The sequence below is a fragment of the Meriones unguiculatus genome, chromosome 11 (genome assembly GCF_030254825.1).
Source record: "Meriones unguiculatus strain TT.TT164.6M chromosome 11, Bangor_MerUng_6.1, whole genome shotgun sequence".
NCBI classification, from domain to species: domain Eukaryota; kingdom Metazoa; phylum Chordata; class Mammalia; order Rodentia; family Muridae; genus Meriones; species Meriones unguiculatus.
In genome coordinates, this window is record NC_083359.1 from 71,910,933 (window position 1) to 71,935,709 (window position 24,777).

Here is a 24,777-nt window from a genome sequence, read left to right on the forward strand (position 1 = left end):
TGACTTCTCTCTTAGTCTCTGACTGCATTGCTTAGCTTGGCCTCACACTAACTCTAGCAATCTGTTCTAATCTTCTGGTTTCTTCTCATTCTCTGCTAGTTCTGTCTTTATCTGTGCTTAGCTTCTTCTCTCTTCAACCTGTCTCAGTAAAACTTTTCCAGCAAAATTGCCTCTGAATTCCATGAACTGAACTGCCATGAACTCATCTCCATTGCACTGCCTCTCAATTCACTGACTCAACCAAACTGACTAGAACTCAAGAGATCTGCAAGCTTTGACGCCTGAGTGCTGGAATTAAAAGTGAGTACCACCATGCCTGGACCTAAGCTTATCTTTACCTGACACTTGCTCCACCTGGCTGGCCTTGATGAAGAGATCTGCCTGACTCTGTCTCCTGGGATTAAAGGCGTGTCTGTATTCCAGCCATATTGAACATACCTAGGTCTTTGGATGTGATCTTTCCAGAAAAGCCATGTTATGAATTAAAATTCCTCCACATAACAGCCCATAAACATTAGCACCAACTTTCTCCATCCTCTGAACTGTGTTAGAAGCAGCATTCTTTCTCTGAAAGCCAGTATTTATTTCTTTAATTTAACTTATATATTTATTACAATTAGTTCACTTTGTATCCCTGCTGCAGCCCCCTCCCTTGTCTCCTCCCAGTTCCACCACCCTTCCTCTTCTCCCCGTATGCGCCTACCCTAGTCCCCTGATAGGGGAGGTCCTCCTCCCCATCTATCTGACCCTAGCTTATCAGGTCTCATCAGGCTGGCTGCATAGGTGTCCTTTCTGAGGAAGCTTAGATCTTTCTCTGTATAGTTGTCCCTTCTTGATTCTATACTCTCAACCATTTCATTAGTGTCTTTCTACTTAACATATAATACATACAATTAGCCAAACATTAATCATTAGTTTTAGAAAGTCACTTTGAGCCTGTTTCTAAATTGTCAAAAAAAAAAAAAAAAAAAAAAAAAAAGCATGGTTGAAAACATCTTTTATCTGTTGCTGTCCTTGTGAAGCTCCTGTCCTCTCTAGGTCTTACTATCTCCCACTTCTTTCCTAAGATTCCCTGCACTCTGCCCAAAGTTTGGCTATGAGTCTCAGCATCTGGCTCGATACCCTTCAGGGCAGAGCCTTTCAGAGCTCCTCTGTGGGAGGCTCCTGTCCTGTTCCCTGTTTTCTCCCTCCTCTGATGCCCATCCTCTTTGCCTTTCTGAATGGGGATTGAGCATCTTAGCCAGAGCCCTCCTTCCTGATTAGATTCTTTAGATGTACAGATTTTGGTATGTTTATCCTATATTATAGGTCTAATATCCACTTATGAGTGAGTATATACCTTTTCTGTCTTTCTGCTTCTGGGATACCTCATTCAGGATGATCTTTTCCAGTTCCTACCATTTACCTGCAAATTTCATGATTTCAAAAGTCTGGGCACAGGGGTCTTTTCTGAAACTGATACTTCAGCCAAGGACCACTCATAGAGATGGCTGGGAACCCCTTCACAGAGGTAGCCTATGGCAGTTCAGTGTCCAAGTGGCCTCCATAGTAATGGGGACTGGGACTATCTCTGACATGAACTGATTGGCCTGCTCTTTGTTCACTTCCCCCTGAGGGGGAAGCAGCCTTACCAGGCCACAGAAGAAGACAATGCAGCCACTCCTGATGAGACCTGATAGACTAGGATCAGAGGTAAGGGGAGGAGGACCTCCCTTATCAGTGGACTGGGAGAGGGACAGGAGTGGGGAGGAGGGAGGGACTGGGAAGGGAGAAGAGAGGGAGGTACAGGGGGGATACAAAGTGAATAAACTGTAATTAGTAAAAATAAAAATAATTATAAAAAAAGAAAACATTTTGTAAACTGAAAAGCACTGTTTAATAAGTATAGGTGTCATTAATTTGCCCAAATTCAAGTGAATTAATTGTATTATCTAGATTGTTTTTTGTCAAACCTAGCAGTAGGACTCAATTTTCTAGATATTAGCTATTTATAGTTATTTATTCTCATTAGCTCTTTAACAGTAGCATACATTTTCAACAGTACTAACTTGAAAGTACAGAAAAGTTATTTAAAAATAGGTTATTTCTACTTAGATTAGATAAAGATAAAGTAACCTAGCATTTCAGCTAATTGATATTCTTCATGCTAATTGTGGTGTTAGGCATAGGATATACCTACAACCAGATTGGATTTGACTAAAATAGAATCTGAGACCTGATTAAACTATTTTCATCCTAATCATTAAGTTCCTTTCCCAATTCTATAAACAAAATAGCTTAACAAACTGAACAAACTAAATGAAGGATCTTTTCTAAAATGTCATGTCTTAATTAAGAATTTTTAAATAGGGCTCTTTGAGAATCATGATTTCAGAAGTTCTATAGCTCAATATAAGTACCTAGCTTCACCTGCTGATGCTAAGTATGTAAATAATTTAAAAACATTTTTACAAAGGCGAAAACCAGGAGTAATCTATTTCTGATCAGAGACAATAAGTTACCTGTCTTAGGGTTTCTATTGCTGTGATTAAAAAAAAAAAAAAAAAATTAAAACAACAAAAAACACCATGCCCAAAAGCAGTTTGGGAAGAAAAGGGTTTATTTAATCTTTCAGCTTGTAGTCCATAATCAAGGAGAGTCTGGCAGAAACTCAAGGCAGAAATCTGCAGACAGGAACTGATGCTGAGGCCCTGAAGGACTGCTGCTTACTGGCTTGCTCAGGATGCTTTCTCATACACCCTAGCACCACCTGCCTAGAGACGGCACCACTGACACTGGTCAAGAAAATGGCCCATAAGCTTGCTTACAGGTCAATCTTATGCATTTTTCAAGTTTGTCCAGGTGACACAGATAATCCTAGCATGTGCCAAGCTGACAGAGAAACTAGCAAGTACAATACTCTTTTACTCTTCCTAAAAATGAACAATTCCACATCAAGTTAGTGCCCTATCAATAAACCTTTGACCCACCTACAGCACAAATATTTTGTAAAAAAAATCAGTGAGACAATGAATGCAAATGTGCTTTCAAAATGGGGAAAGCAAAGATAAAATAATCACTTCTCTTTTATTGTTTGTCCTTAATGATAAACAAACCCAAGCCTATTAACATCAACACACCTTTACTACATTGTGAATTTTTTCTAGTATATTTGCTCATCAAGCTAAAATCAGAAATCAAGAAAATTTCCTGGGCATTTCTTGTGTAGTGGCTAATCTGTATTCAGACAAATTCTTAAAGAGACTCAATCAAGCTTATGAGCTTGTCAGAGAACTTGGGTTAATCCCCACTGTGCTGGTAAGAATGTCATGAACTACTGATGCCTAGAACACCTTAGGGCTTATGTAAAAGGAAGACATTTTATGGGTCCATAGAAGTAGCACAGCAGAGGAAGGCAAGCAATAGATTAAAAGGCAAATTGTGATCAGTGTACACTCCTTCTGAATAATGGTTTTCTTCCCATTGTCTTTTAATTTAGGCTTATCCTGGAGGTTGGCCAACCCATGTTCAGGAATTTCCAAGACAGGGTTTTAAGAGGACTCAGGTTCTATTCTTCTCTTGTCAGAATGTTCACACTTGCGTTACTTCTTTGATCCTAAGCCTCATAAAATATGAAGACTCTCAGCAGTTACAATGGAAGAACTGCAACCCAGACACAAACCCTACACAGACCTGAGATATGATAGCCAGGTTTGCAGTTTAGAGCTACCATCAATTGTTAACCAGGTGAAAAAACCATCTTGTATGTTTCAACCCCAATCTGGCCCCTAAAATAGTGGAAGTTCCAGCAACAACTATATAGAGAACTAAAATGACTTCTGTCCACTCAGAACTGTAAGAAAAACCATTATTGATGTAAGTAGAGATGGTCTGTTGGCAAAAGTAATGTATTGCTGCCTTAAATAAGTAAAATAAACTTCTGGACACCTGTTACTTAGAAAGCAAAGAATGGCAATATTATTTTCAATGTATTTGTTATACCTTGATTCTCTGTTTGGCTATCACATTCAGCTTTTATACTTTTTATACTTAAAAAGAATCTCACCACAAAAACATGTAATATAGTTTAAACTAGCTTACTTTTATGAATAGTATTATACTGTATGTAGAGTTGGCATTTAATCATTTCTAAATAAAATTAATTTTTTTTTTTTAAATTTGAGACAAGAGTCTCATTATGCAGCCCAGATTGCCACTGAACTTGAAATCTTCTTTCCTGCCTCAATCTCCAGTGGTGAAATTACAGGTATGAGCCATGAAGCCTGGCTTTGTATTGCATGTAGTTCATTCTTCCTGCTAAATAAAATTACATCCTCTATAATTTACTTATTTTTAAATTAATATTGGATTCCAGCTACAAACATTGTTACATACTTTTATCTAGGAGACACACACACGCACACATTAGTTAATTAGCTCTACAAGGCCAAAAGGCTTTCTGAATTCCTACAGTGTAAAATGTCTTTTATCATACCATTTTTATTAACATGTCCATGTCTTAGCTTTTCAACCTAGTGAATGTAAAATGGTATTACTTATGGCCTTAATTAGTCTCTTATGTAGGTAAATCACATTTTTAAAATGCCTTGGGTTTTTGTCTTTTTCTTGATTTTCTAAAGGAGTATGAACCGAGTTAACATTCATACCTCTTTCTAGTACAGTGCTGAACTAACTAAATAGTGCATCTGACTTTCACATGTGTTAAAAAATGTTACTAGCCTGTAGTTTTCTCTTCTCTGGCTAACACTGCTTTTAGCAGGTTATATGAGCCTCATACAATAAGCTAGAAAAATCTTCCCTCTTCACATATGCTTTCAAAGTTTGGTTGAGAGTCTGAATAGTAGAGAGGTGAAAAGCTGAGGCAGATGCTGCCAAAAAACTCCTTTTCATTGGTATCTTTCACCACCAATCTATTATTTGAGAAGATAGCCTTGACAGTTAACCACATGCTCAAATAACTGAATTTAAACATCAACTTGGCTTGGCTCCTGAATCCTAGCAGAAGCCTCTTGAAGCACTGTGATTCTAACCAACCCCATCCTATTTTTTCGGTCAGATTTTCCCAGTTATATCCTTATTTGAAAATTCCACATTAATGCTGCAAACCAATATTTATTCAGTCTTATATTTGTTTACAATTTTTATAAATACTTCATTATGATTGCTTTATACAAATGACATTTTGCATTTACAATATTGATCATTTTGTTTGTTTACTAACAATTCAATTTCAGATCTTGCTTTTGGAGTAATTTTCCTTATTGAAGACCATCCTTTTTTGTTTCTTTAATGAAGGCCTATTGTCTCTGAGTTTTGCCTTGCATAAGTTTTCACAATTCCTCTCATAATTCTGAAGGTATTTTTCAATCTTCTTGGGTACACTGTTGCTACTGGGGGTCTACTGTATATATGACTGACATGCCTTAGCTGAGGATCTTTATAGCCCCTTTTGCTTTTTTAAAACCTTGTTTCAGACTTGTGGTTCAGTTGTGGAATCTTGTTTGTTTGTTTTCTCTGTGTACCAGCCCTGGCTGTCCTGGAACTCAATTTGTAGACCAGGCTGGCCTTGAACTCTGAGATCTGGCTGCCTGTGCCTTCCAAGTGCTGAGATTAAAGCCACGCTCCACTACACCCAGCATGGATTTTATTTTGTACTATATTTAAGATATATTGTTTCTTGAATTTATGTTTTGTTAACTTGTGTGGAGAAACATGTTACCATAAGTGCAGCCTCTCTTCCAATTCTCCCCTCCTGGTTCTCCTAGACCTTGCCGTTTCTCCATCTATACGTCCTTCTCGCTGCTCTACCTTCCACTTCACTCATCTCTTCATCACCTGAGTCTACTACCATTAACCAGCCTGCAGTTTCCTCTCTTCCCTTAAAGAATATACTCTTCATTCCAAGGAGTACTACTTGGCTCTTATCTCCATCTATGGCTCTCTTTTTTTATTCTCTATGTTGTTGATACAAACCTTGGGAAATGACTTCAATGTTTATTTTTTTCCTATATTTTATTTTTCCTGCTGTCTCACTGCATCTCGTACCTCATGATTTACAATCATGAAAAAATATTGCTTGATCATAACTTATGGGAGTCTTGGGCCTAAGGTAGGAGTGATTCCAGTTTGTTTTGCCAGGAGCTACACAGAACTACACGGTGAGAGCTAATGAACATGAACTGTGCTACCTAGGAAAGCATCTCAGGTTTACATTTCTCTTCATTTTGGTATGAGGCATACATTGTGCTGTAGTGTTGCTTCTGGTACTTGTCATCCAGGAGACCACAGTCTGTGTGCTTAAATATTCCCGGCCTCCAACTTAAACCATGTCCATAACATACTGCAACAGAGTGCACAGCAGAAAAGTCCTATAGAATACTTAAAATGTCAATATTCTGAGCAGTGTGTGATCCAGTTCAATAGGACGAAACTCTTGAAATAGCTCACATTTTGACCCTTCTAGAAATATATAAGTGATTTGTTACATGCAACTCCATTTAAACGCATAGTTCAGTTTTAGAAGCCTGGGCCAGATAATAAAGCAGGGCTAAACAAGGCAGCTGATATTTCAGGTAAGCCAGAAACACATCTAATGACATTATCGTAGCAGAGTTTGTGCTAGCTTCAATGCAGGGACATTTACATCTTTATTTTTCATAGCTGTTGGTCAGTGTTTTCTGTACGGTCAGGAAGCTCTTGCGCCTCACCCTAATCACTGAAGTAATGAAAGGAGATGCCCGCAGCAAGCACTGCAACTGCGACTACTGCAATCGCACCTAAAAGTGAAACAAACACAAACAATGGAAGTGGAATGAGCAAAAGAAAGGCTCAATGGATCCTTAGGCTCTGAAATATGGGAAATGCGGGTAACAAATGGGTCCAAAAGACATTTCACACAGACGTACACATAAATGCACATGCTACAAATGTGTATAGATATGTACATACTAAAATCCAGTGAAGTCTTAGAGAAAGATATGGTAGTAAGTTGAAAAACTAGATCATAAAGCCTAGACAAAATGTCTCTCTTACACAAATGCACACTAAGAGAAAATAGAAGAAACGTTTTAAAAAGCTTCTGTAAATATATGTGTATGAATGGACACATACATACATATAAGTAAACAGGGACATATACCCAATATGTCTCACACTTAGATTACATTGAAACACAGCTCCAGTGGGTAGTGTTCTTAATCAGAATGCAAATTTACTTGTGTAGCTATTGTCAGTTTTCATCATACTCAGTAATACTGTCTTAATCTAACATTTTGGTGAAATAAAATTAACTTTAAGATAAAAAGGAAATTCAAAATCAATTCATTTTCAAAGTCATAAAAAAGCAAATACCTATGTTTTGCTGAATTTTCAATCCTATTGTTGTTTTATTTGATTGCTCTGGTTGTTCATCTCTTGTGTTGGTCAGTGAACCTTCACTATTCATAGAAGTTATATAAGCTGCAAGAAATCAGAAAAAACCCTACATAAATTGAGAACTGCCTTTCAAAAATAACATAACAAAGAATATACACAATCAACAGCATTTTTCTTCCACTCACCCATTTTAAAAGATTTGTCTATTTCTATTTTAAATCTGCTTTATTTTATTTTTATGTGTATGTGCATAGATATCTATGTACCACATGTGTGCCTGGTGCCTGTGGAGGTCAGAAACCCATCAAATCTCTTTTAGCCCGACTTACAGAGAGTTGGGAGCTATCTGTATGCATTGCAGGGTGCTGGGAACTGAACCTGAGTTCTCTGCTAGAGCAGCAAGTCCTCTTAACCACTTAGTCATCCTTCCCGATAATCTTTTACATAAAATGAATTTGTTCATTACTCAATATAGGTGGACTAAATTTCACAGAATATATATCAAAGTGATATATTCCTCAGAACACACAATTGTTTTATTATTGACCTAAACCGAACAGAATGACTCGTGTTCATTCAGTTCTCAAGATAAATAGGATTACAGAAAGGAAGTACAAGAAAGAACCTAGGTAGACTAAAGTATGTTTTAAAAAAAAGTTTTCTAGTTTTCCTAATGCAGAACAAGATTACTGACTGTTAATCCTAGAAATTTGACATATATCAGCAAAATATGACAAGAAATTTTACCTTACAAATGTCTAGAAGTTAAGGAAGGCAAGTACTGCAAAACCCAGTAGGTAAAGGTGAAGCTGAGGATTCTAGGTAGTTGACTTAAAGAATGTGGTTGGAACAGAAAGTCCTGGAGCAGTCTGGAGACTCACCCTGTACCCCCAAAGTGGCAGTGCAGTAGTTGCTATGAAATTCTAGAAGTATGCTTGAAAATAACTGTTTCAGATGAATCCCTTATCAACAACAAAAATGAATAGTATAGTGGTATGTGTGTATCTCTGTGTTTGACAGAGAGAGACAGAGACAGAATGGTAAGTTAGAAATTATTTATTTTGTTTTTTAAAATGGTAGGAAACAATATTTAAAAACTATGTGTGTGTGTGTGTGTGTGTGTGTGTGTGCTGATGTTGTATGAGTATGGGTGCACATATGCCAATGTAGGCATGTGGGGCCGGAGGACAACTTTTAGGAGTTTGTCCTATCCCTCAACCAAGGATTCCTGAGATGGAATTCCAATCATCAGACATTTTTTTGAGCTATCTCACCAGCCCAAACATAAGTTTTTACTACATTATGCTGATAATATTTTATATAGATTTGCTTGTTTGAATTTACTTAACATAAAAGTGTTTGACCTCATAAAATATTTAGAGGTCATACAGGCCAGTGGTTTTTTTTTTCCTCCTTCCCCAGCACTAAAGAATCCTATGAAAACAAACTCTGACATATATAAATATATAAACTCTCACCATACATAAATTAAATGGAAGCAGCACTACTCAGACTGTGGTAGGAATGCAGAGTCCTCGAAGAGCATGGCCAGACTCAGCCCATACCAGAAAAGTGGTAGTTCAGAAACTGCTACAGAATTCAAGAGAACTATGCTTGAAAATAAGTATTTCAGAGGTTGGAGAAATAGCTCAAAGGTTAAGAGCACTGGCTGTTCTTCCAAAGGTCCTAAGTTCAATTCTCAGCAAACACATGGTGACTCACAACCATCTATAATGAGATCTGGTGCCCTCTTCTGCTGTGCAAGCACACATGCAGGTAGAATACTGTATAAATAATAAAGAAATCTTAAAAAAAAAAGAAAATAACTATTTCAGATTGATTCCTTATTAACAACAACAAATAATATAGTGGTATGTGCGTGTGTGTGTGTGTGTGTATGTGTATGACAGAGAGAGAGAAAACGGAGAGAGAGAGACAAAGACAGATATATAGAGAACATTAGAATAGGACAAATTGAAGTGTTTGCTTAAGTTTAATTACCCTGTTGTTGGGGGTTGTTCTGAAGCTTTATTTTAATGCAAATTACTGGCCCTCAAAATTTGGTTACTGCCCTGATACACATATCCTTATTGTGTAAACCTACCTGATTAAATGGCCTAAACCTGCAGGGCAGAATGGGGTAAACATAGCCAAGGTTCCCAGGCTTTAGAGGACAGGAGAATCATGGCAGACAGACAGGAAGAAAGGAGGCAGGAGGACACCAGGATTGGTTAGCATAAAGAAGGAACCATGTGGTCTGGGAGGAAGTACTCCAAGGATGGCATGGATGGAAAACAGCAAGATGAAAAATATAAGTGTCTTGGGATTATGGATGAAAGGTAGACCAGATGAGGATGGTTAAAGTGGATGGCACTGGATGGGAGCTGAGAGATGGATGGTGAGGACATTGAGATAGCACAGGTGAAATATCTTCCTGGCCCAAGGTAATAAGGCAATTATAAAATCTAACAGGTGTCCATGTCTTATTTGATTGTGATAATGGGTTAAATAATACCACCACAACAATCATAGAGCATATAATAAACACTTTTTTTTATTTACTACAACACCCTGTGTTAATAAAATGTGTTCAAGTGTGTATCCTGTTACATCAGTATAGCCACATAAGAATGATACATTAACTTACTGAAATAGGTATCTATGGTACAAAATTAAAAAAAAAAAGTTTAGGGTGAGGAAGCTTTTATCTACTTCATTATTACCATTTTTTTTTTTTTATAATTAAGGTCATCAGTATTGACAGCAAGTGCTGTCATCACCAGCTAAGCCATCTCCATGTCATCAGGACCTGAACTCTGTAAATAGATGAGTTCCCCGTCCTTGTAGAACTACAGTCAACAAATTGTCCAAAAATATGTACCATTAATTGGGGTAGTGATGTCATATACCTGAATTTCAGAGCTCAGAAGGCTGAGGCAGAAAAATAGCATTATTTGAAGAAAACTTGGGTTATCGGGACAGACCACACGTTAAAAGGAGGGGGAGGACAAAGGGCTTGAGAGATAGCTGAATGGTAGCATGACTTTCTGCTGTGTCTAAGGCCCTGATTTCATTCCTAGCACCACAATAATCAGATTTATTTATTTTTCCTTTATATTATTAATGATTCCCAGGCATGTGAGTATGCATGTAAAGTCTGCCAGCGTCACATAAAGACCAAGGCTGGGGATAGTAGACAGTTTTCCTACCTGCACAAGGCTGTGGATTCAGCCACAGCACAAAAATAATGAATATTTAGTAACAAAGAATAACTAGCTCCAGAATCAGCAAAGATGAGTTTCAGCATATTTTAAAGGTGTGTCTTCAATTTATTTTTATCTAATACTATAGACAAAGCACATCTGAATTATTTAGTTAATGTCTATGCGATGACTAACACATCCAAGAAATTTTAAAGCCCCAGTTATCCTTCAACATTAGTGAGTCATTTGACAAACAAATTATTTTTTATCCCTTAAATCATTTGAAAGTATGTTATTTGAAGATACTTATTTGGCAAAATATGTATTTTTAAGCATAGCAACTACTTGACAACAACATTACAGAACAGAAATAATAGTAACAGTCAAACAAATAATTTCAGATGAGATCGGGCGCAGAGTAGTATGGCCGTAGAACAAATAAAAATTTCAAAAACTTAGAAATAACATCAGACATTTAGAAGGTTTAAGAGTCCTAAATGTGTAGCTTATTTCCATTTCTGAATCCCAACTATTTCAGGGGCTTATTGTATTCAAAAACCTTAACTGAGATGCTTATGAAAATCTGAGTATATTACAAAATATTATATTAATACTTTAACATTAATGTTTTTTGTTGATGTGCGAAAGTTCACTGAGAGGAAATTATTTGATAAAGTATCCTACCATCCTCCATGTATATATATAATATTAATATATTGTTAAAATATAATTTATATATATATATATATATATATATATATATATATATATATATATATATTTTTTAGAAAAAGTAGTCCCTAGCCCAAAGGATTCTGGGGCTTGGAAATGTCTTAGACAGGTTATACAGCTACTAGTGACACCATGGTTTTCATTATGCACCTAAAATAAAAGAGAAAACTGCACACTCATTATCTTTGTGTAAATAAATGAATAAACAAATGAATATAACCTTAAACAGATAAGAAGTTTACCTAAAAACCCATAATATATCCACTAAACTTGTACTTTTATTACCTTACCCCATAATGATAAAGAATATACTCTAGTAAAACTATACAGAATTAGACAGACATGGTGCACACACCTGTAATCCCAGCACTTGGGAGACAGGCAGGCGGAGCTCTGTGAATTCACAGTCAACCTGGTCTACAAACCAGGTTGAGTTCAGGAAAGCCAAGGCTACACAGAGAAACCCTGTCTCAAAAAACCAAACCAAACAAACAAACAAACAAAAAAAAAAAACAAAAAACACAAACCTATACAGAATTACTAAATTATCTCTTCCAATTCAACAAATTCTGAGTGAGGCAAAGCTAACATAATTATAGGCAATTTTTATTCTTGGCTACATCTCAGCTCCTAATATGTCTGCTCACTTTTACTTAATTCTTCCTTCAATATCAACTTAAAAGTCAAGAAGTGTCTCTGAGTCCCATACAAAGATGGTGGCTCTGTTGTGTATCTGGCAATCTGTCCATTTTTCTATTACAGACCTAATCACCTTGTTCAATCTACTTCTCTGTACATTCTGCTGTGTTGCATGATTGTTGAGAAATACTACTATACTGTATCTATAGAATCCTAATGTTCATATACTATAGGCAAGCAATATATAATAATACATTTTATTATCTTGATTATAATTCATACAAGTTTCAAAAGCTGGGTAGAGTCTGAAAGGATTATACTTCCTACATTGAGTGGTAATATTGTCAGTGCATTACTAAATGCCAGAAACAGAAAAATATGCATTATCTAAAAAGTTATGGTTTCCTATCAGTGTGGTTTCTATACTAACATATTATAATTAAGTATCCACACCTAACTTCCAAAATACTTTTTGGTCCCCTTTGTTATTGTAATATCAGGACCTTAAATATCTACAAGTACAGTAATAGTCTAAAGTACTTTAAGTTAAAGCATCAATATATTGCTGAGGATGGGTATAAAATTCTACCTATTCTGATAATTAATTTTTGGGATGGCTAGTATACAGTATTTGGTAATAATAATAAACAATTATTATTTGACTTATGAATATTTTACATTATGATATACTTTCCATAATTATTTTAGAGTACACTCCTACTTATAAAAATACAGTATAAGCCAGAAGTGATGGTACATACTTAGCAGAGGCAGGTTGATCCTTGAAGCTAGCCTTGTCTACATAGGGAGCTCCAGGGCTACATAATGGAGACCGAGACTCAAAACATTTTACATCTTACTGACGACTGTAAACCCTAACCTGATGACAGCTCAGATGCATTTGCATAAAATGAATGAAGCTCACAGTTCATCTCCTTCAAAAAATTATGTCATGTTCCACAGTGTCAGCCTCATGCACCTCGTGTCTGCCTGTCTCTCCTTACAGCACCAAAATTATAACAGGTTCAGTGACTGACCTATTTAATAAGTTGGTGTGCGTTAAGTACAGTCTTATGACGGTCACACAACAATGGAACTGACCTAAAACATTTAAACATCACATGAATGTAGTAACTTAATTTGGTCAACTATTTTAAGAATGGCAAATCAATATATTTAAGGAAGTAATTTTCTTTTATTACTTTAAGTCACTAACCAATTGAAAGATACTGTACATTTCCTAGCAAATACACAAATAATTTCTAACTCCTGCTCTGATGTAGCCCATGGCAGCTCAGTGTCCAAGTGGGTTCCCTAATAAGGGGAACATGGACTGTCTCTGACATGTACTCAATGGCTAGCTCTTTGACCGCCTCCCCCAGATGGGGGAGCAGCCTTGCCAGGCCACAGAGGAGACAATGCACCCAGTTCGAATGAGACCTGAGAAGCTAGGGTCAGGTGGAAGGCGGGGAGGACCTCCCCTATCTGTGGACTTGGAAAGGGACAGGGAGGAGATGAGGGAGGGTAGGATTGGGAGGAGAGGTGGGTGGGAACTACAGCTGGGATACAAAGTAAATAAACTGGAATTAATATAAAAAATATTTAAAAAAGAAATTCCCAATCTAAGGCAAAAGATGGAAAGGGAAATATGTTGTTTAGAAACTACAACAAAGAGAATAAAGAATGTGGGACATTTAGCTCTAAACTATTTAGAACAGTTAGCCTCAAATTTAAAAGCATGAATGCAGTCAGGAAGTAGTGCAAATGTTTTACTGATGCGTACTCTTGAATGAACTGTAAGTTGCAGAAAGGCTGACTGCTGCTCACATTTTAGCCTCTTGGGTAGCTGTAATGGCACCGACTCCTCTGGCTCCAATATACGTTCTGTTTTTAAAATATTTTTCCTGTTAAAAAGATTTATTTTTATGAATATGAGTGTTTGCCTGCATGTATGTATGTGTACCTTGTGTAAGCCTAGTACAGTCTGAGGTTAGGAGAGGGTATTGGAACCCTGGCAACAAGAGTTATGGATGGTTATGTCATTGTGTAGATTCTGGAAACTGAATCCAGATCCTCTGCAAGAGCAACAGCTGCTCTTAAACACCGAGCCAAGTACTACCTCCAAGGTACTTTCAACAATAGTTTTTAATCTCCTTGAAAATATGCTAGTTATAAAAGACCAGCTTTCAAAGGATTAAAGGACAGTTCCTTTAACAGTGAACATTGAGAAATTTAGGATTTTTTTTTCTCTTTCAAAATAGATATACTGTTTTATGTCTTATCATTATCAACATTATCAACACTGACATGGAGCTGTTAGGAAAAAAATCCCTAGACATAGGTGGTCCTCAACTAACTTGAAACTTCCCTGACAGATTTGAAATCCCACAATTAAATGCTAAATGGCTTTACCAATGAACATTGTATTACTGCCTAATGGGGTTGAAAATTAAACAGAACTGACAAAGAAATTAGAAAAGAAACGTTTAAAAATTGTTGCATTCAAATGTAATAAACATTCATATTCAAAAGTAACCCAAAAACTTTCTATCAAACCACAGATTTCTTTTTTTTTTAAAAAAAGATTTATTTATTACTTATACAACATTTTGCCTGCACACCAGATCTTACTATAGATGGTTATGAGCCACCATGTGGTCAGCTGGGAATTGAACTCAGGACCTTTGGAAGAACAGCGAGTGTTCTTAACCTCTAAGCCATCTCTCCAGCCCCCAAACCACAGATTTCTAAAATAAGATGTTTTTTACTCAGTACCTATTAATATTCACAAGTGATTGATTTTAATATATAATATTTAGAAATATATATTTATACATTTGTTTAGATAAACATTTTTATATCTTGTACTTATTACAAAGAAATACATAAAACAAATCAAACGAAACCTTCTTAAGTTAAGGTCAAATGTGCAAACAAAGGCTAGAGGAATCAATGGGCTACACAACTGGATATACCACAAGTCTATGCTGTATCCAAATCACCATTTTCTGACTTCTGATGGCTCACCTGGCTAGAGTGACCCTCTTCTACAACGAGAACGTAAAGAAAATGACAAATTACACAGACAGAGTCTTATAAAACAGAGAAAAACTTACCTCACATTGTAATAAATACCTGAAAGCTACATATTTCCACACATTTAAAGATAAAATTTCTCATGAAGATTCACTTGCTAGACTCAAAAGAAACTTGGATGTGTTTTATTTTTGGTTAAAGCATCCAAAGAAAACTATATTTTTTTATGTGTAGAGATCTGTCATATATGTGTGTCTATGTAGACCTCAGTTAATAGTTTAAAGTATTAAACAGAATTAGCTCTAAGGAAACAGGAAGGCATAATGAGTTTAGGTGTGGTTTAAGCAGGTTTTAATTACCTGTGTTTACTTCCTCTGCAATTTCCAAGTCTTCTATTTGAATCTTATGATCTAACATCTCTGAAAAATGTTCTCTGATTTCTTCAGCTGTTTCATCACCAAATTTGTAATCACATAACATTACAGAGGATCCAGGAAGGGGCACAAAAACTCGCTGGGGAAGTTCATAATCTGAAAATAAATATAATATTTACATTTCAAACATCTGTTTGAAATAAAGTTTGAAATGACAATGATTTTGTACTTTCTAGCTGACAAAATTCCTTTTATTGAGTTCTTTCTTTCCTCAATTCCCTTGGCTTCTTCAAAGTGACCTAATATACCTATAAAACACACACTCCTCATTGCCTTTAATGTAGAGATGTTGCTAATCACACAACCTTATAGGACCCTCTGTGTCCTATGATGGAACACTCGGTCAATTTTGTAACTCCCCTATAAACAGGCACCTTTCTTGTTTGTTTTAATCTTTTAAGTATTCAGAATTTTAATGCCAACTTTTTTTTATTTATGCATGTTCAATGTCAAAGTAAGGGGCTTCCCTGTCTCTGCCTCCCCAACACTGGAATTAGAAGTCCACGCTACCACATCTGGCTTTAGATTCATGGGATCTAGGAACTAAACTCAGGTCCTTGAGCTTGGATGTAAGCACTTTTAGCCAGTGAGCCATCTCCTCAGCTACCATGTTTCACCTTTCTTTGGATACTTGCAAATTAGAGTATACGTCTCCAAATTTTCTAAGGCATTTACTAGCTATATAAATATAACTGCATTTAAGCTCAAAATGCATCTCTAACAAACTAACACAAAATAGACATTTTTGTAAAGAATAACCACTTTGTATCAAATATAAAAAGCTATCAATGTAAAGATCAAGCAGAAAATTGGGGTCATTCCATTAGCAATCTATACTTCCTCTTAAAAACTAGGTTCACTTTAAATAATTACAAACACAAGATGCTGAAGTATTCTGTAAGTGTCATGGGGAATACAGTGACATAAACTATGATTCTCCCACTTTCGGTATATAATCTCATTTGTGTAGAACTGAAGAATGGTTTTACTCTTTGATCACACTGCCTCCTAGTGTTAGAATTACACAACTGAAGTTTGTACCACAGCATGCAAAACTAGGACGATGGTATATTTTGAAACAAACATACTTGAATATTAAATTAAAAATTCAAAGATGGTTATAATATGAATGGATAATTGGATGTAAGGAATTTTCAGTGCACTTCAAATTTGGATTATAAGTATGCCCGAAGAAGGAATATGTTATAAAAACTGAATGTCAAAGAATTGGTTGCAATGCATTTAATTACTCATTTAAAAGGAAGGAAAAAAACCCCACTTAGATTCAGAAATTCACTCACCACATAAGAGTAGGAATGGAGACACAGGGGTGTGGTTTCAAAAAGCATATGTAATATAATTTTTTAATACAAAAGTATTTTAATACAAATTACTAAGATGGTATAAAGTGCTTTTGTTTTTCCAAAGACATATCAACCATTTCTTGAAACTAATTAAGTCTGTTAGAGAACAGCTAAGAAACATAAAACAATATAGTATATAAATAGTACCTTAAAAAAAGTCCACTATACAACAACCAACAGTAAGTTAATGTTTGAGTACACCTAAGTGATTTAAAACCTACATTAAAAAAAAAAGTCTTAAACTGCTGACACTGTTTATTTTGGCAAAAATAGTTCAATCAGAAGCATTTGTTTTAAAAATTCTCCCTGAGAAGAGGGATAAAATACAGCTACTTATAAAGAGTCAAAGGGGAATAATGGAACACAAAGTGGATACACCTTTAATCCCAGCACTCAGGGAGGCAAAGGCTGGTCATCTCTGTGAAGTTGAGGCCAGCCTGGTTGACAAAGTGAGTCCAGAACAGCCTACGCTACACAGAGAAACCCTGTCTCGAAAAACAAAACAAAACAAAACAAAACAAAAACAAAAAAGAGCATTACATGGGGTGGGAATGGAAGGGGAGGGTAGAGGAAGGAACACAGGGATAACTAATACTAAAGACAGTTCAAAGACATCATATGAAAACCCACTACCACAGAAGCTTCCTGAAGTATTTACATGCACATATATAAAAAGTTTACATTAAGATTGTGTAAAAATGCCTCTAAGACACCACATGCTAACAAATAAAAAGTCTGGTGCCAGGAATGGGTTACCTCTTTTGGAGTAATTGGCCAAGAAGATTCCATAAATTCCCAAACAGCATAGGCCATTGCCAATGTTCTTGTTTGCTCACTGTCAAATCCTATTGCTGAGTGCTAAAACATGAAGAAATTAAGCAGGTATTCATCTGAAAGCCAGCTTTCACAATACTAGAAGGTGCTTATGCATGCTACTAGATGGAAAAAAAAAAATCAATCTTATCCTGCTGTGTCCCCTGCTAGCTACAGTGAAACTGGTCTTGTAAGACATGTCTACTAGTAAAACAGACATGAATGTCATCTGCTTTCTGACTGGGCTAAAAGCTTGCTCCACAATTTGAAACCCAAACCTGGCACCATTGTCAGGGCCAAGAACCTGTGGCAGGCTAGGTCACAGGCTGGTACGAGACTACTCTGTTATACTGCTAAATAGGCATCACATTAAATTGACCCCTAATGACTTATTGTTATACCCTTAGATTAGTGAAATTTCTCAACGCTCATCAGAAAAGTCTCTTTTGCAGTAAATGGCAATTAACATAGAGACCCACAAACGGTCAAGGTGCAGAGAATGAGAGGCTATAGAATGCTCAGCCCTAAATGTGGCATCTACATCAGACCCCATCATCTCAAGTCTCTGGGGTTATTGCAGAAGAGGGGCAGAAGAACTGCAAGAGCCAAAGGTGGTGGAGGACTAAAAAAACAACAGCATTTTCCAGACACAGCAGGGCAGTTGCACAGATGAACACAGAGCAACTGTGACAGCATGCAGAAGATCTTAACAAACTCAAGCCACACAAAATCCCAGCATGGAGAGGAGAAGTAGACACCACGTTCTACCCTTGGCTAGAGGGCAACTGATAGCTGCTGAAAGGAGAGTCAGTCTTCTTGAATGTGTGATTCCTAGTGGACTAAGCATGCCCCAGTGGAAGGCAACATATCCAAAAATAAGTGGGCACTACAAACTATATCTGCTGTGTTTTAGAACAAACAAACAAACAAATCTGGATAAGTAAGGAGGATATGGGAAGAGGTGATGGAGGGAATGAATATAATCAAAATACATTATAAGAAATTCTCAAATAACTAATTTCAAATGTGAGAAAAAAAGGGTTATATAACATTTAAAAAATCTTCCTTTCAATTGATAAATGTTGACATCTTTGCAGATAGGAAGTGTTCCAAACATACTGGTGGAGGAGAGAGCAACTGAAAGATTTTATTCAGCAATAAAAGCAAAAGACAACCTACTGTTATAAAACATGCTATAGAAGATGACATACATGTTAAATCTTGAAATCTTACTGTATGAAACAGAACAAACAGAAAAAAGTACATATGTTATCATCATACTTTTTTTTTCTGGAATTTCATTCAAAAGCAGGTCCTCAAACAGTATTTCACAGCGATCAGCAACTGTGTTCAAAATATCTCTCTTCACTGCCTATGGGGGAAGAAAAACAAGCAAAAACACAGTAATGTGTTATTTTTTAAAAAAATGAAAATCCCAACCATTTTATTTTACCAATAAGGACTCAGGAGCCAGATGCTGGGGTGAAAACCTGGTAGCTCAAAGAGGCAGAGAAAGTCTGCTTCTGACCTTCCTTTTCAGCTCAGGTCTGGATGGAAAAAACCCAAAAGTCTCACTAGCTCAGCTGACAGCCCAGAAAGGAAAGGCCAAAAAACCTAAGGCCAAAGACTTGCTAGCTCAAAGCCCAAAAAGCTAGGGAGCTGAAGCCTAACCTAAAGCCAGAGCTTAAGCTAAAAGCTCTTTCTTCTTCTCCACACTGTCTTAAGTACCTCTCAATGCAAAGTCCCTCCTACTCTTTAACTTCTGTCAGCTGGGTTCTTGCTCTGCCTCTTACCTAGGGTTAACTTTATTAAATCCCGTGAACAGAAAGCTCTTGGATTAAATGTGTGTGGTAAGGCTGGGTAAACCACACCATAATCACCTGTTTACAATAAAAAGTCCTCGGATTAAAGATATGTGATAGGGTTCAACCATTCACAGTTCACAATTTTGGGGTTCACAATGGGATCAAATATCCTACAATAGTAAGGAATAAATACTTCAAACTTGAATTATTTCATTACAGAAAGACCCATAATTTGCTTTCCAGAGTAAGAATGTCCACTCAATAAATGACCCATCATTCTATTTGTTATTGTCATTTACTGAGCATACCCATTAATATTATTTTAATACATTTGTAGTTAATGATAAATCTATGTAGCCCACATTAAAACAGTAAACTAAAGCCAAAAAAAATTAAGTTTTGCATCTAAACAAATCTTTCTAATATTCCAAATCAGGAAATGATTTATAATGTAAAAGTTGGTCACCATCTTTAAATTTCTGGACTCTGCAACATTACCTAACAATTCTTCTTGGGAGTAACTCTCCTGTTAAGAAACCAAGCTGCTCTCAAAAGAAATTACCTGTACGGCATCTTTGACCTTGGGTCTGTTGCTGTGGATATAAGCTCTGCATTTCACATCTCCCCGAAGGTTTACAGAACCACTGCAGATTTGGACTGTGGCCGTGGATCTATAGTCTGAATTTGGGAGCTGAAAGACAAAATTCATTCCAGTCCTAATATTATTAACTATAGAAAACATTTAGCCATTATGTAGCCATTTTATTAAAAAAAATATATATATATATATATATTTTTGCCTAAGTACTTGAAAATATTCTCTATAAGTTATTAAAAGTTTTTTTAGATGTCTCTTTATAAGTTACATATTATTTTCTGGGCATTCTTAATATAGATAAAAAACCAACTACATCTCAATGTTTTCTCACTAACATGAATATTTAAAATAATAATACTTACTATATCCCCTAAAAATGCATTATTTGCAGTTTCCTTAGATAATTATTAAAAAGACAAGAAGATGCATAAGGAAGACATGCTACAGGAGGAGATACAAAGTACAGAATACAGAAAAAAACCACAAAAGTATGTAAGTTAGGACACCATAAATACTGTAAAATTCTAACCAATGCATAGACACACATTTATTTCTGTGTTTTCAATATATAACTTTTATATGCTAAAAGTAACCCTATGCTTTCCTCATGTAAGAACCCAACATCAGCTAGAGCTGTCACCAGAAAATGCTATGAAAAGTTCCAAAGGGATAACATGCTCATTTTCATCTCAGTTCCACCATCTTCAGTCTGAGCAGTATTCAATACCTCGTTTTCCAGATGCTTCAGACATTTAAATTATTATTTTATATAAATAAATGTTTTGCCTGGAACATATGCCTGTATACATGTATGTATGTGCAGTCCTGAGAAGGCCAGAAGAGGATGTTGGATCCTTTGGAACTAGAGTTTTAGACGGATGGTTGTTAGCTGCCATATCAATTCCAGGACCAAAGCTGGGGCCTCTGCAAGAACATCAAGTGCCATCACTCCGGCCTCATTTCAGATGCTTTACATGTCCCTGTCTAAGTGCTGAAACAAAGACAGCATGATAACACTCAAAGTACTTGTAAAGACCTGGCATCATGATGGAAAGAAAAACCTGCTCATTAAAACAAAACTGAGTGTCAGTCCCAGGCTGTGAGCTCAAATGTGCGTGAGTCTTGTTGTCTGGAAAAGGCTGTTCCCTCAAAGGCATCTGCCACCTCTGGTTCTTACAGTCTTTCCACACTCTCCTCTGCACAGATCCCAGGCTTGAGGAGAAAACTAGGATAAAGACATCTCATTTAGGGCTGAATGCTCCAAAATATCTCACTCTGTTAACACTGTACCACTGCGGGTCTCTGAGTTAAGTACCATCTACAGTGAGAAACGCCTCTGATGAGAGTATAGATATATGTTATTAGGAGTCAGAAAATGACTATTGCTATGTTGCCTTAGCAGAATAATAGTAAGGTTGTCCCCCTAAGGCCCATGACCTGTCCAGTGTCCAGTCTAAGGTTCCTGGCCATATTAACGGTGTCAAGTATGGTTCTATCTCTTGAAGGAGGCCTTACATTCAATTAAAAACATGAAGTGGCTGAACAAGAGGGCATATCTTACAGGCAAGTCATTATTGTAGCTCACAGAATTTATGGTGGGTGAGACTTACTACTTTTCTCCTGTGGTTTCATGTACAGCACAATATAGGTACACATGAACTCAAGGAGGCTGTAATAACATGTGCAAGACCCAAACAAGTTCAAGCCAAACAAATTCCCAGCAGAGGAAGGGAGCATAAAGCACTATCTCTAGACAAAATAATATTTGCAATTGCTAGCTGCTGGAAAAGAAAAAAATCAGTTTTTATCAATTGAATGATACTGGGTATATCAAAACACAATCTAAGACAGGCCCCATGCTCAGTTAGACAACACGAAGCAGATTTAACTTAATTATATATGTATAGGTATTTTGCTTGCATGTGTGTCTGTGCACATGTAGGAGTGTGATACCCATAGAGACCAAAAGAGGGTTTTGGACCCTCTAGAACTGGTGTTAACAGACAGTTGTGAGCCTCCATGCTGGTGCTGGGAATCCAACCTTCCTTGATCTGTTTAAAAGTAATCAGTGCTCCTAACTGATGAACTATCTCGCCAGACCTAGACTTCATGGATTTTGTTTGCTTTTATCTTATAATTTTGGGTTTGTTTGTTTGTTTTGTTTTGAGACAAGATTTCTCTGTGAAGCCCTGGTTATCTTGGAATTTGCTTTGCAGCCCAATTGGGCTAGCCTTGAACTCACGTAGATCTGCCTGCCTCTGCCTCCTAAGTCTGGGAATAAAAGTATACACCACCATGCCCAGCTATTTTGCACTTTTAAAAGAAAGAAAAATCATAAATTTGTAGAGAAAAACAGATATGGAAGGACCTAAGGGTAAGGAAAGAATATGAACAAAATATATTGTATGGAATTCCCAAAGAATAAATTAAAACAAACAAAAATGACAAAACAACAAAAAACAGTCATAAGAATATAATTTATATCCCAAGTTCACCTGAAATAAATAATTCAACAATGTGGTCCATTCTTAGAAAATGAAAGCAAATAATAAAACTTGTGGAAAGAGTTATGCGCCTATAAACCTACATGATCAAGAAGACAGAAAATAAAGTAGAAAAAAAAAATCTTTGACCATATGGTCCTAAAAAGGCACAAGCAATCAAGGTATAAGTTTGTAATCCCCCAAAAAGCTATTTTTAAAGATTTTTTCTAGATTATTTATTTCACTTTGTGAATATGAATGTTTTGCCTATATGCATATGTGTGGATCACATGCATGGCTGTTAGACCCCCTGAAACTGGGATCACAGATGGTTGTAAGCCACTTTATAGGTGCTGGGAAATTAACCCAGGTTCTCTGTAAGAGCAACAAGTGCTATTAATAGCTGAGCTATCTCTCCAACCTTTAAAGGTATTCGTAAGAATTCATACTTAATCACTGTGAAATTCTTACTAAGACAACAAAACAAAAAACATCTGTTGGAGCTGAAGAAATGGTTCGGTGTTGAGAACAATTACTGTTCTAATAGAGGACACAACTTTACTTCCCAGAATCCACATGGCAGTTCATAACCGTCTGTACCTTTAATTCCATAGGATTCAATACCCTCTTCTGGCCTCTTCGGGTATTAGGCATGCATGTGGTACACATACAGACACGTAGACAATACCTCATACACAAAGTAAAAATAACGTTTAAAATATGTCACCAAAAGAAGCAGCAAGGTGAAAATGCTTATACTACCTTTCCTATGGTATCACAGTTTCCTATGATACCTGTAGAGTTCACTGATAAATCAATAAAGTAAGGAGAGAATAATGGGCTTTTCTCATACATTATGTAATATATATTTAATTATTTAATATTATAAATTATATACACATACGTAATATATAATTTAAGATTTATTTTTATCATATTTTAACAGTTATAATACTCATTTTAGGGTACTTTTATCCAAAATAAACTATCCTATAAAAAATACAACATATTCATATGCAGGAGGGAAAGAGTTTTAAAGGCTATAAGGACTAAAATGGCACTTTTTTGGAAGAAACTTTGCTGGGTTCTACAAATTTCAATGATTGTTGCTACCTAGACTTAAATACAAACTGGCTTACAAACACAAACTGGCTTACAAACAGCCTTTAAGTATCTAATGTGTTCACAAGCGAAAGAATTACTTTGGTACTAACAGAAAAGTTTGGAAAAAGAATGATTCCTCTGGCTTTGCTGCCTAAATGAAACCCAATGAAAATACCGACATTTGGAGGTTGGATTTCTTTTGTATAATTATTTTTCATTCTTTGAACACTCTATACACTAAACAATGATCTATCTATCTATCACGGCCTCCTTCCAAATCCCCCAAGTGCCTCCTGCCTACCAACTTCATGTCTTTTTTATATTTCATATTTTTATTTTTTTAATTAATAACTTGGAACTAGATCTTGATGTACAGGTGGGATTCTGACTATTGGCAGCAGGAGACTAGATGGCTGGGCAAGACACATGGATCAAGACATACACAAAATGTAAAGACACCGCATCTAGAATAGGTTAGAAAATAAAGAAAATAATATGCTGATACTGTAAAGAACCTTGAATCAGACATTGTAACTAAGCAAGTCTAAGTAGTAAAGATCATTAAATAAAAAATAGCATGCCTTGAATAAAGTATATCTCTAAAGTCCAAGGTCAAGTAAAAAATATAAGACAAAAAAAGTACTGTGAGAAAACATTAGAAACTATGCAGAGAAGCTTAGATACAATGCCAACTTAGCAACATCTTATAGTTAAATACAGAGACAGACAGCAAAGCATTCTCATGAACCAAATTGTCTCCAGTTTCTCAATTCAGTTAAAAAACTGAAAGTTTTGGTAGTAGTCCTGGGTTTCAAAGTCTAGAAAACACTGAATTGAAGTTTCTTATACTTCCTATAATTACGGTCTGTTCTTTAAGACAGCACGAGGCAGTTTAAAGTGAACAACATTTATAATAGCTTTATAAACTAATAGCTTTAATTTAAGTGATTTTTATTTAATTCAGTTTCCTCAACATACCTAACTTTAAATTTCAAAATAGATGTATAATTTAAAAGCATCATGCAGAAAAAAAATGAAACTTGCTAATCAATACTTTGGAGAGTTTTTAGATTTATTTTATTTTTTTTTATATGAGCATTTTGCCTACATCTATGTCTGTGTACCATGTCTGTTCCCAGTAGACATGGAGATCAGATGAGGGCACTGGTTCCCTGAACCTAGAGTTAAGGAC

At 36.1% G+C, this 24,777-nt stretch overlaps 1 protein-coding gene across 3 annotated transcripts in view; it reads right to left on the reverse strand.

Moving 5' to 3' along the window:
- Positions 1-5,096: 5,096 nt before the first annotated feature.
- The window catches only part of Odr4 (odr-4 GPCR localization factor homolog), a 35,102-nt gene continuing 15,421 nt past the window's right edge, over positions 5,097-24,777 (reverse strand). For all 3 annotated transcript variants that reach the window (XM_060364430.1, XM_060364431.1, XM_060364429.1), the window contains exons 10-14: positions 19,963-20,091; positions 18,877-18,967; positions 15,344-15,514; positions 7,351-7,458; positions 5,097-6,776 (exon numbers count right to left, since the gene is read on the reverse strand). In XM_060364430.1, coding sequence (XP_060220413.1) covers positions 6,709-6,776; positions 7,351-7,458; positions 15,344-15,514; positions 18,877-18,967; positions 19,963-20,091 — 567 coding nt within the window. In that variant the 3' untranslated portion in view covers positions 5,097-6,708. The remainder of the gene's footprint in view (positions 6,777-7,350; positions 7,459-15,343; positions 15,515-18,876; positions 18,968-19,962; positions 20,092-24,777) is intronic.